This window comes from Megalops cyprinoides, chromosome 2 (assembly GCF_013368585.1).
Source record: "Megalops cyprinoides isolate fMegCyp1 chromosome 2, fMegCyp1.pri, whole genome shotgun sequence".
NCBI classification, from domain to species: domain Eukaryota; kingdom Metazoa; phylum Chordata; class Actinopteri; order Elopiformes; family Megalopidae; genus Megalops; species Megalops cyprinoides.
In genome coordinates, this window is record NC_050584.1 from 68,994,645 (window position 1) to 69,007,896 (window position 13,252).

At 47.5% G+C, this 13,252-nt stretch overlaps 1 protein-coding gene across 1 annotated transcript; it reads right to left on the minus strand.

The window, feature by feature from the left end:
* Positions 1-1,498: 1,498 nt before the first annotated feature.
* pdx1 (pancreatic and duodenal homeobox 1) lies at positions 1,499-13,252 on the minus strand. Its single transcript, XM_036521468.1, has 4 exons — positions 12,874-13,252; positions 7,966-8,252; positions 6,710-6,716; positions 1,499-1,601 (listed from the first exon to the last, which is right to left on the minus strand). Exons 1-4 carry the CDS (start codon positions 13,250-13,252, stop codon positions 1,543-1,545), a joined length of 732 nt encoding a protein of 243 aa, XP_036377361.1. The 3' UTR covers positions 1,499-1,542.

Sequence of the window (13,252 nt, forward strand, 5' to 3'; positions counted from 1 at the left end):
GGCTGCCTCCATTTCCTGCCAAAGCTTTTCACCCATTCAGTAAGCAGTGCTTTAGCTGGGTAATGTGACAGCATCAGGGGGCGGGGCTTTATGTTGGGGGGTGTGGCTTAGAGCTTAGCACACGCCCCCACACTGAGTGGGACACTCTCACATGCATACCCTCAGAGGGACGCATCCCCCCCCACCTTCCCACTGTGTCAGTGTATGTCTGTCTGAATGTCTTTACCTGTCCTTTGTTAATGATCTTCTGCAAGCGCATGGATCTCAAAGCGCAGTGAGAGCTCACCTCAGGCCACTACACCCGCCTGTTAAACACACAGCAGCTGTTCAGCAGCTGGGGGGGGGCTCATTCAGGGCCCCAGAGTGAGAGATCCTGGAGCAGGTAACCCTGCAGGCAGAGAGTCTCAGGCCAGGTAACCCTGCAGGCAGAGAGTCTCAGGCCAGGTAACCCTGCAGGCAGAGAATCTCAGGCCAGGTAACCCTGCAGGCAGGGAGGAGTCTCAGGCCAGGTAACCCTGCAGGCAGAGAGTCTCAGGCCAGGTAACCCTGCAGGCAGGGAGGAGTCTCAGGCCAGGTAACCGTGCAGGCAGAGAGGAGTCTCAGGCCAGGTAACCCTGCAGGCAGAGAGTCTCAGGCCAGGTAACCCTGCAGGCAGAGAGTCTCAGGCCAGGTAACCCTGCAGGCAGGGAGGAGTCTCAGGCCAGGTAACCGTGCAGGCAGAGAGTCTCAGGCCAGGTAACCCTGCAGGCAGAGAGTCTCAGGCCAGGTAACCCTGCAGGCAGAGAGTCTCAGGCCAGGTAACCCTGCAGGCAGGGAGGAGTCTCAGGCCAGGTAACCCTGCAGGCAGAGAGTCTCAGGCCAGGTAACCCTGCAGGCAGGGAGGAGTCTCAGGCCAGGTAACCCTGCAGGCAGGGAGGAGTCTCAGGCCAGGTAACCCTGCACCCAGAGAGTCTAAGGCCAGGTAACTCTGCAGGCAGGGAGGGGTCTCAGGCCAGGTAACCCTGCAGGCAGAGAGGAGTCTTAGGCCAGGTAACCCTGCAGGCAGGGAGGAGTCTCAGGCCAGGTAACCCTGCAGGCAGAGAGGGGTCTCAGGCCAGGTAACCCTGCAGGCAGAGAGGGGTCTCAGGCCAGGTAACCCTGCAGGCAGAGAGTCTCAGGCCAGGTAACCCTGCAGGCAGGGAGGAGTCTCAGGCCAGGCAACCCTGCAGGCAGAGGGGAGTGTGCAGGACAGCATGAAGTCGCTGGACAAGTGTTTACTGAGATGTCTGACACACATACAGGTGGGATGATTTAATAGGAGGCTGGAATGTAATGTAATGTAACGTAATGTAATGTAATGTAATACGCTGTTGCCTGACCGGTTTGGGATGCACTCTGCCCCGTGGGAGGATGGTGCGTAAACACAGTGTGTAAACACAGTGCGTAAACACAGTGTGTAAATGGTGCGTTGAGATGCAGCCCGCTGGGTTATTCACCCCTGCCCCCACAGCAGAGCAGGCTGAGAATCCGAGAGATGGACATCGAGACAGTCAACTCGCTGTCCTACGAGGAGTTTATCGAGGTCTTCGGCGGCGTGGTGGAGAGATGTCCGCTTGTTGCAGCTGCAGTGTGGTCACGGCGGCCCTTTGGCAGCGTCTCCAACGTGGAAGCCGAAATCGAGGAGTTCATCGACAGCCTCTCAGAGTCAGGTGAGGGGGGACGGTCAGGAGCCAGGCTCACGTCAGAGAACGGACTGCATTATAGCAAAGAGCTTCACCATTAACATCTCAGTGTGGATGCCACATTTTAATAATCAATTTGTAAATATTTACTGAATACAGTAAATATCAAGGAAAAGACTAAGCACAAAAAACAATGAAGTTTGCTGTAATCTGAAGGTGTCAAAGATCACTGACTTGATTATTGGTAGTAGACTTTCGCTGAGGTTAAATCTGTGATATAATGTCTGAATGTACAATATCTGTGTACATTTAAGATTTTTATAAACATCTGTCTTTGACACCGACAGGACTGAATGAGGGCCGTTTTGTTATTAGCGCGAATGAGCGTGGTCACACAGCACTGCAGAGCTGTTAGCGGCTTCGCTACCCTGCAGACGCTGGTCCAGGATCACAGCACTCAGTGCAGGACCGTCCACACGCATAACAGGACCATCCACACGCATAACAGGACCATCCACACGCATAACACTCGTCAAAATCGCACCGTTGTTTGATTTATGCGCAAAAAGTCTTGATTTACAATGAGAATAGCAGTGAGCCACGGTCAAGTGGAAAAGTCATATTCCCTCACATGGGGCCTTCTGTTGGGCTTTGCTCTCACTGAGGGACACCAGGGGTAAGAGTGAGTTCCTGAGATCCTGTTTGCCTTGTGCTGTTTTCCACGTGCTGTCAGGCCAGAGCCATTGCACAGTGTATCACAGTACAGTGTGTACCGTGCTCCAAGTGTAAATATATTTAAACATGTAAATATGGATTATGGAAAGTATGAATACAATATGAACATATGACAGTAAATTTTTGATTTCACATTTATGTGAAGAAGGATTGAGTTGAGTCCGGCTGAATATGGGCATTCCTGAGTTGGTACGGTATTGGGCCTGAGTGCAGACGCAGCCGTTCGGACCGGGTGTCCTGTTCCGACAGCGACCGGGTCAGCCTCGTTCCCCCGGGGCTGTGTGAGAGCGTGTCAGACGTCTGAACGCACACCTCCCCGCGTGAAAAAAGACACTGTTTCCAGGAGGGCGCTGGGCTGTGAAAGGTGTGCAGTGCAGCAGAAACGAAGCCCTTCAGAGCTCCGGAGTCTCAGCCCGTCCGTTTTCTTCTAAACGTGTTTTATGTGTGACAGGAGCGCGCTGAGCACCTGCGTCTCACCTGTGTGCAGGTAAAGAGGGGCTGGTGAGGTGTCACCCCGACCTGGCGGGCCGGGAGCTGCAGAGCGGGACGCTGACGGCAGAGTCGCGGCGGGAGCAGGAGGGGGCGGGGCTGGCCTCCCTGCAGGCAGAGGAGTCCGCCCGAATCGCCAGCCTCAACCGGGAGTACAAGCAGCGCTTCGGCTTCCCCTTCGTCATCTGCGTCCGCATGAGCAACACGGCCGCCATTCTGCAGCAGCTGCAGCTGCGTCTGCGCAACCCGCACAGCCAGGAGCTGCTGCACGCCGTCCAGGAGATCAAGAAGATCAGCCGCCTCAGGCTGCAGGCCCTGCTGCCCCACGCCCCACCCAAACTGTGACAGAGCGCGCCCGAGTCTGCCTGTGTCTGTCTGCGTCTGCCTGCGTCTCTCTGAGTCTACCTGTGTCTGCGTCTCTCTGAGTCTACCTGTGTCTGCGTCTGTCTGAGTCTACCTGTGTCTGCCTGTGTCTGTCTGAGTCTGCCTGTGTCTGTCTGCGTCTGCCTGTGTCTGTCTGAGTCTGCCTGTGTCTGTCTGAGTCTACCTGTGTCTGTCTGAGTCTGCCTGTGTCTGTCTGAGTCTACCTGCGTCTGTCTGAGTCTGCGTCTGTCTGAGTCTACCTGTGTCTGTTTGAGTCTGCCTGTGTCTGTCTGAGTCTGCCTGTGTCTGTCTGAGTCTGCCTGCGTCTGTCTGAGTCTGCCTGCGTCTGTCTGAGTCTACCTGCGTCTGTCTGCGTTATGGTCATCACCGTCATCTCCATCCACCAGTCTGATTCCAGTCTGGCTGTAATATATCACTGCCTGTATTCAATAAATCCACAGTTCATCTGAACACATGCCTAACCCATAATACTTATGCTTTTACTGAGTTTTCACTCACCCACCTGTGTGAATAACACCGCGCTGGAGTGATCCCAGGCCTGGCCTCTGACCTCTCACCCAGCTGTGTGGAGTGATCCCAGGCCTGGCCTCTGACCTCTCACCCAGCTGTGTGGAGTGATCCCAGGCCTGGCCTCTGACCTCTCACCCAGCTGTGTGGAGTGATCCCAGGCCTCTGACCTCTCACCCAGCTGTGTGGAGTGATCCCAGGCCTGCCCTCTGACCTCTCACCCAGCTGTGTGGAGTGATCCCAGGCCTGGCCTCTGACCTCTCACCCAGCTGTGTGGAGTGATCCCAGGCCTCTGACCTCTCACCCAGCTGTGTGGAGTGATCCCAGGCCTCTGACCTCTCACCCAGCTGTGTGGAGTGATCCCAGGCCTGGCCTCTGACCTCTCACCCAGCTGTGTGGAGTGATCCCAGGCCTGGCCTCTGCTCGGCCCTGTTTAAAATGAGCTCTGAATGAGCGCAGGTGATCAGGGAGATATTAACCTTGTAAGGATTTCGTACGGCTGTTAGCTTACTGCCAATATATACCATTACATTTACATTTATTCATTTTATCCAAAGCGACTTACATAGGTTACAGTTCTTTACAATGTTATCCATTTATACAGCTGGATATTTACTGAGGCAACTATGGGTTAAGTACCTTGCCCAAGGGTACAGCAGCAGTGTCCCAGCGGGGATTGAACCGGCAACCTTTCGGTTACGAGTCCTGCTCCTTAACCACTATGCTACACTGCCGCCCTATGTTTATTACATAAATAAAAGAGACTCAAAGGTTATGCGGGCGGGTCGTTCTTTTACTCACATGCGCAAAATACACCTTTTACAGTACCAGTTAGCAAGCAGTGTGGATAATAGTCACCCGTTCGTTGGCTCAATTGTCCGCTGTGTTGAAGCTCCGGAGTCGTCCTCAAAAAAAAAACACACACAGCGAAGGGGAAATCGGCTCGTACTCGAGGAAAGGCCCGCTCCTTGCAAGCCAGCCGTCCGCGGAATCCGCAGCCAGGCGCTCCGTTGCCGTCCACTTTAACGAGCAGACCAGCAGCAGCTCCACATAAACACCTAGCAAGCTAACATCGAGGATGCTACACTGTCGTTCACAGTACACGTCGTCGCCACATGCTAAGGTACTTTATGCCTCTTTCTCTTTTTTGGCTTACAATTCACGATCACTTCGGAGAAAAATAATAAACCGCATAAATGCAAACTTAATAGTTTCCCGACTCGTTTTCTCGCTGCTTACCACTTTCCACCCGACTACTCCTTTTTTTCCCCGCTGAGCATTAACCCATCCCATAATACTCGTCTTCACCCTTATTGGTTAATCACACTTGCTCTTGGTTTTACGCTTCCAAAATAAAAGTACAATATAACGGACCCAATGCCCATTAACGTTAACTGTATATAATGCATATTATCATATACAAAGGTACGAACCGTCACAACCTGCTGGTCTGTTCAGATTTATCAGCCAAACAGCTTCCTCTTTTCCTCCAAAGCATTCCCTGCCCCTGGCCTGCAGCGTTAGCTGTAGATGCTGCCTTTAGCTAATCTGACTCATCAATATGAAGTTACACCTCTGTGAAAACTGAGAATTAAAACTGCAGTAGCGCTGTTTGGCCTCTGGGGATCAGTGTGGAGCAGAGAGTGAGAATACCAGCCTGCGGCCGCTGCTGCCCACAAAACTCTCCGATTCCCTTCAGTATCACATCAGTGCTGTCAGAGGGTGAGCCATCCAGAATCTGCTGCCGACAAACTCATTAACACTCCGACTTTGTCATTGAATTACTTGATTATTTTATTTGATAATAACACTCCATGTTGATTTGATCAGAGAGGTGATGTGCCTCGTTCCTGCCTTCTGTGGCCATGTGCAGAAACAGGTGAAACAAGTGACACAGGTGACACAGGTGAAATAAGGAATGATGTGTGTAGATAGACAATCATACTAGGATATTTACATATTTACTGCTGACATGTATAGAATCTTTAGAGATATTTACAGAATTGCTGTTGTTGTTTGTGTAATAGTTAAACATGTTTACATCTTTATTGATGTTATATACACCAGGTAGAAGGCTAACAGCTGTAGAGGGTACAGAGGGAGTCCACTCAGAGGAATAAACTCGCCTCTCAGTGTTTATACAGACAGAGGGGCAGTGCAAAAACGGATCTCCTGATTGGTCAGACAGTGAAAGCCCTTATACTGCAGGCAGGCTCAAGTCCGGGCTGTGCCACCAGCCAATACGACCGGGAGTCATCAGCAGCAGAACATCATTGGCTCAGTTCTGCCGGGGTGGGCGGGGTTACACTGGACACTCCTCCGTTGGGTGTCGGCTGTGCTGTAGAGCGGCCCGGTGCTGTCAGTGTGAGGGACAGTGATGGAGTGCACACAGGTGCAGGTGTGAGGGCTGAGGCTGTCCTCCCTCTGCTCAGGTCTGCTGTCAGTGTACAGACTCACAGTGAGGTAAGGACAGTGGGGATTACACACAGCGAGATTCTGGCTCAGACTCTGACAGAACAGGACAGGAAAGCAGAGGTGCAGCTGACAGCATCACACACCCAGCCTGGCATCAGCGATACGCACGGCTGTGATCATGGCAACGATGAGGTCACAGCGATGCACAGTCCAATCCGAGGCTCAGCTCTGCAGGGGTCCTGTGCCCCGGCCGCTGTGAGGAGCTCTCCCACCCGGCCACACTGATGAGCCTGTTCCCCGGTCCCCTAACCCCAACCCTAACCCCAACCCTAACCCTAAACCCTAACCCAAACCTCATATCCCCAAACACACATCTTAGATACAAAAGTCTTCTTTAAAGAAACAGACACACACACTCTTACGCAAGGGCAGTCTCCACCCAAAACACACCTTCAAGGGATCAATCAAATCCCAATTACTGAGATTCCACAGGATCTGCACACAAACTACAGATTTACAGATACCCTCCTCACAGCATTGAAACCAGGAGGATACTCCAGATCCTTCCTCAGACAGGTCTGGAAAACCTTCTTGACTACAAAACAACAGGACACAAGGACAATCATCCCGCTCTTCACCATATACTCAGCGTTCAGCCAAGCAGCAGGAGAATAAAACGCAACACAACCGGAATCTTACAGAATGCCAGCTTACTCCAGAACTACAGAATCATCTCTGCCTACGAGAAAAACAAAAACCTGAAGGAACACCTGGTAAGGAGTAAACTACCAGCTATCAACAGAATACCCACACAAGGCCCAGTATTCTACAAACACCACCGCAGTCAAGAACAACACAGCAAACACAACACACCTCATTAAACAAAAAATCATGATTGGCACAAACAACTGCATGTATGTCATACAGTGTGAACACTGTGACATAAAATATGTACGAGAGACAGGCAACACAATCAGAACTAGATTAGTCTGACACATATAATATCAGAAACCACAGGGACACTAGCACACACCTAGTGGCCCATTTCCTCCACCATTGATTTGGGTCACTGGAAATATCGGGCCTTAAAACAAGCATCAACTGGACACCAGAAGAAAGAAGAAGGGCAGAAAAGCACTGGATCAAGAAACTCAACACAATTTTTCCAGGAGGACTAAATAAACACACATAACAATGCTAACCCTAACATAACCCTAACACTAACCCCTAACCCTAACCTTAACACTAACCCTAACCCTAACCCTAACACTAACCCCTAACCCCAACCCTAACCCCTAACCTCTAACCCTGACCCTAACCCTAACATAACCCTAAACCTAACACTAACCCCTAACCTCTAACCCTGACCCTAACCCTAACATAACCCTAAACCTAACGCTAACCCCTAAACCTAACCCCAACCCTACACACAAAAAATCCAACACTAGGGTAACAAAAATGCTGTCTACCCAAGGGCTCCAGTACACTGAATGGCCAGTGCAAACTCTTCTTTCCTGAGGGGCGTCACACCCGTCCTGCCCGGGGGGGGATAAACACACACTTCCAGGAGCCAGAATCATGTGCTGTTTTTTAATGCCTCTCAGTTCGCATGTTTGTGTTTATATAAATATGTACAGGGGTGGAACAGGAGATTTGGCAGCAGGGAGCTGATGTCACTGACGCAATGTCCAGCCAATCAGACGCAGAGGGCGGGGTTTTGGAGGTGCTGGGGGGAGGGGGGTGCGGGGGGGTCGCGGGGGGGGAGGGGGGTGGCCCCGCTCAGCTCGTCCTTCAGGTCCCCGGAGGTGATGGAGGAGTCCTGCTCGGGGTCCGCCCCTCGAACCCGCTTCTTGTCCTCCTCCTTCTTCCACTTCATGCGGCGGTTCTGGAACCAGATCTTGATGTGGCGCTCGGTCAGGTTGAGCATGACGGCCAGCTCCACCCGCCGCGGCCGCGAGATGTACTTGCTGAACAGGAACTCCTTCTCCAGCTCCAGCAGCTGAGCGCGCGTGTACGCAGTCCGCGTGCGCTTGCTCTCCTCCGCCTCCACCATGTAGGGGCCTGCGGGACAGCACACAGCTGAACACCGACTCACACTGAACACCGACTCACACTGAACACCGACTCACACTGAACACTATCTAACACACTGAACACCGACTCACACTGAACACCGATTCACACTGAACACCGTCTCACATTGAACACTGTCTAACACTGAACACAGACTCACACTGAACACCGTCTCACACTGAACACAGACTCACACTCTACACAGACTCACACTGAACACCGTCTCACACTGAGCACAGACTCACACTGAACACCGACTCACACTGAACACCGATTCACACTGAAAACCATCTCACACTCACAAACCCAATGATTGACTCACATACTGAACACTGTCTCACACACTGAGCACTGCCTCACACACTGAACACTGTCTCACTTACTGAACTCTGTCTGACACACTGAACACCATCTCACGCACTGAACACCATCACTCGCTTAGCACATATTAAACACTCTGTGTGAAGAACATATTTATGCTACATGTCTTATTTACACGACATTACCCGTTTAGTTTACCAGACACTCTTATCCAGGAATATCTACATTATGTTCTGTAAATACTGAACACTGTACAGTACTGTACTGTAAGCTGAACACTTACTGGCATAATGGAGGTTCGTTTTGTTCAACCGTACAGCAGCCACGTCCGATCGGGGTTAAAGCTCGCAATACTGCGGCGGCATGTCGGCAGAACTGACCTGGAATCGCCTCATCATGAACCAGGCGATGAATTCTTTCATTTTTTAACTCTAAAACCATTTTAAGGCGCCTTTGCAGCGACTTCCCTGTAGAGAACATACGTGTGACACAAGCGATTGGTTTGCTGGGTGTTTAAGCCTCTCTCCCCACGGCAAAGTGGACAATTCCATTTTTATTACAGTCTACTATTTTATTGAAGCTTTCTAGTTAATAATATTAAAATAATGATGATAAGCTGCTTTTTTGATTAACATTGTTTTCTGATTAAATTAAATTAAAATTTTGAAGGTATTCACAGTGTTTTATGTGAAACGTAAAAACTTCGTGACGTTTTCGCCATAGAGTTGGTTTTGGTATTCCTTTTAAGATGATTGACAAGACGTTTAACAAAAACGTCAGGAACAACAACTACACCTACACAATAATGATTTAAATGATAATGTAACTTAATATAGCGCGCTTTACATCCGAGATCGCGTTTCCATCACTGTTTCCAGGAGGGGAAAATGAACGGATGAACGAGAAAAATGTGAAACGTGGTGCAGATAAATTTGAGAGAAATTAAGAAAAATAAAACCAGTTTAAAATAATTTAAAAATTAAATAAAATAACAAAACCTAACTGATACAGCCGTCGTTGTTGTATCAACAGAAGTACTTAAAGAAGCCGTGGCAGAATCGCCAGCGGTAAAAATAACCGCCGCAGCCGCCGGAGGTGACGCGGTAACTGTAATAATGCTAATATGCAGATCGATCGTTTTCACAGACCATATGCTCCATAACGATATACAATATCTGGTTCCCTCGAGCGCGCTGTTTTCAGGTTTTCCTTCTTACTTTATGTAATCTAGTAAATTTTTCACACTCCCACAAATGATCAAACTATCAGTTTCTCCCCAATCCACTAACCAGGCTGTACCGAAAAGCGTGACGGAGATGGCCGTGTTAGAGTGGATTATGCGCATTAATGATCAGAAATACAATTTCAGAAAAAAAGTCTCGCTAGGCAGTCTTCTTCAGAGAAGGTATTTTAATGATTTGTTAAATATGCGCCATATAACATCAGTTCTTACCGCTTTGGACACAGACAACACACATCCACATTCATACTCCGGGATTTCTCTCAAAATAGTTTTTGAACCTATGAAAAAACTATGGATTATTCGAAAACATAATTCATAATTTTATATACATTTCTACATTTTTATTTCTGAATTCAACCAGCCATTAGCCTACTCTAGTTAGCCCAATAAAGAGACCAATCACGGACCTACTCTTTAAATAGGCCCTAATACAAATATAACAATAATACAACGACAAAATTAAACTATTTTCAAAAATGCAAAACATCGGAAGTAAATCACTATTCACTTTTGGCTTCGGGGACGATTCAATCAAGGCGCAAAATGGCGTTGGAAACTATATCCAAATGTCCAGATATTTTGTTCTATTTTATTTTATCTAGTTTGTTTTCATTCTGAAACAGTAACGCTATCTAAAAAGTAAGACTGTATCACTACTTCTATTCGCTGTTTTTATGTTTTCTTTTCGTTCAAATCGTTTGTACCATTAGTTTGATGGTAGGGTCGATGGCCACGGACTGTATGTTTGCTTTTTAAATACGCAGATTATGTTTAAATATGTGCTTTAATTATTGCAGATTTTAAAACTTATACCTCATTTATTGGCCTAATTTTTTACATATTATTCATGAATACCTGTATTCTACTCATTTCTGGAATTATTGCTCTAAACTTAAATGAATCGTAATAGATTTTGATTGTATATGCCTTAGGTCGACCCTGCAATAATATCATAGAAATAACATACAGCATTTCAGAGACAGGCTGGCAATATTTCCTTTCATTTGTGTACGCAAGGATCGCTATGCTTGTTCTTTCTTTTTGCCATGCATGTTTTTCTGAAATAAGCTACCGCTATAATTAATAATAATTATTATTATTGTTATTATTATATATCACATTACATATAGTTATACATTGCTTTGAGGGACATGCAGTAAGTGAAGACTGTCAGTAGAGTTTAGCCGTTGGGTGTAAAAAAAAAGTTTTCCTTCTGTCCGAAAATCACAGCATTGAGTAATGAAGATATTTTGTGTTGTATCGGCTGAAATGAGGGTTGCTAATTACAAAACGAAAATAAAGCCGCCCGCACCTTGCATCATATTTTAAGACGGTAATAACAGGACAAACCGACTCAAAAACAGTTTTTTCCCACAGCTGCACAAAACATAATGTTCAGGTTCACTGTGCAATAAAGGATCTGTGCAATTAATGCTCAGGGTTCTTCACTCTGCAACAAGGGATCTGTGCAATCTTTCTGATCTTTGCAATTTTTCATTGTAGATATCTCTGGGTGCTTTTACTTGTGTTCTACCATTTTTATTTTTTATATAGTCTTATTTTTAAATTATTTTTATAGATTATTTTACTAGCTTTTTTATTGATATTTTGCACTGTGGCGGCTGTTCTGACGCGGATGAGGGTGAAATACCGTGTAAACTGAAGGAGACATGAAGCCGCGGTCAAACGGGGTGTCCGCCGGTCAAAACAAAACCAGTCATACCCAAGAACACGATAATGCTACAGGAAATAATAATAATAAAATCATTATAACAACAACAACAACTACTACTACTACTACTAATAATAATAATAATAACAACAACAACACTGGAAGGTAAACGTTATGAAAGCGACATACTGTCAGGTAATATTCATGGATATTCTCATTACGCTATTAAACATTTGGACTTGTTTTCCAAAACCAACACTAAACTTGGTGTATTATGGTGCACATATTTTTTTTTAATATTACTGTGAAGAGAAGCTGATGAACTGTGGGAGTTATTTCCCAGGTAAGGCCACGAGCAGGGTATTAGATGATGTTCCGTGTTCGACAGGAAAACCAATAATAATAAAAATAATAATAATAATAATAATAATGTCTTTTTCCCGCATTGTTGACAAACGAAGACACATCCAGTCCACAGCGTATTTGCAGTGTGTGTTGCAGACTACGTAACCAAACTTACACATTATTAGCGAACATTAAATAACTTCTCACGCAAATATTTTTTTTTCAATCGTGTCTAATATTGCCCTGTAATTCAAATAAAGATATAATAACTAAAATAATTATTGTGAATAAAAACAATACACCCAAAATTGATATGAATGCATCGGCCTTCATACGCCGGATGACACTAATTCGCAGCGAATTTCCTGAAAAAAAAAAAAAAAGTCTGGCAAAGTTTGAAAAGCACTTCGCGTAGTAACAGTATAAATTAAATCTTACGGATGTTGAATAGATTTCATTTTATTCCAGTTATAGTGCATTAGTCTTCCAAATGAACAAATTTTCAAATAAATCATTTCCATATCTGGTGGAGATAATGTCATATTTTTGCCAATGCTTGGTATAGTCTATATATATATTGGAATGGTTATTTTACTCTTCCCACAGTCTTCTCGCGAACGGTTTCCGGTTCTGGGAAAACGTTGCCGTGTCACTGGCAGTAAAAGTGAAATCCAAAGACCTAAAAGTGATTTCTCACCTCTTCATTAGCAAACGGATCAGCGCCATAACTGCGAAGTAAGATTTGGTCGATATTTACCATTTAAATCCTACTGACACCACCACAGTTTAAAATTCACCATGTTTAGAAGACACCCGTGAGGTGGGCCTTGCTGAGCTCTGGTGGCCGCAGCTCTGCTGGATTAACAGGGAGGCAGTAAACGCGCTATGACGGTTTCTTTTGCTAATCCTTCACGTGTCGGGATTATTCAACGCGGTAATTCGAAACAAGACAACAGCCCCACCACCCAGCACCAGCAGAGTAAACCCCACAGGTCGTCTGGACAGGTGACGGACACCCTCGGAGTTACCTGCCCACTGGCCTCTCCAGGTGTGCGCGTGAGACTTGGTGGATTTCATCCAGGGGAAGGGCAGCTGGTAGCGGCTCCTGTCCGTCAGCACCGCCAGGTCCGCCGGCTCTCCGTACCCCGCTCCCGGCTGCAGGGGCGGCTGAGGGGCCGCGGGATGCTGCATCTGCGCCGCCGCCGGGTCCTCCCGTATCAGGGGTATTTCATACGGGACGATGTCGGGCAAGGCCGGCTGGTCCATCGGGCCGAGGGGCGGCGCGGCGTACTGCGCCTGGCGGCCCATGTAGAGGCAGGGCGGCGGGCTGTGGCTGTAGCTCTCGGTGGGGGCGGTAGCTCTCTGGTACAGCTGCGAGGGGGGGTAGTAATGCTCCTCTCTGTTCAT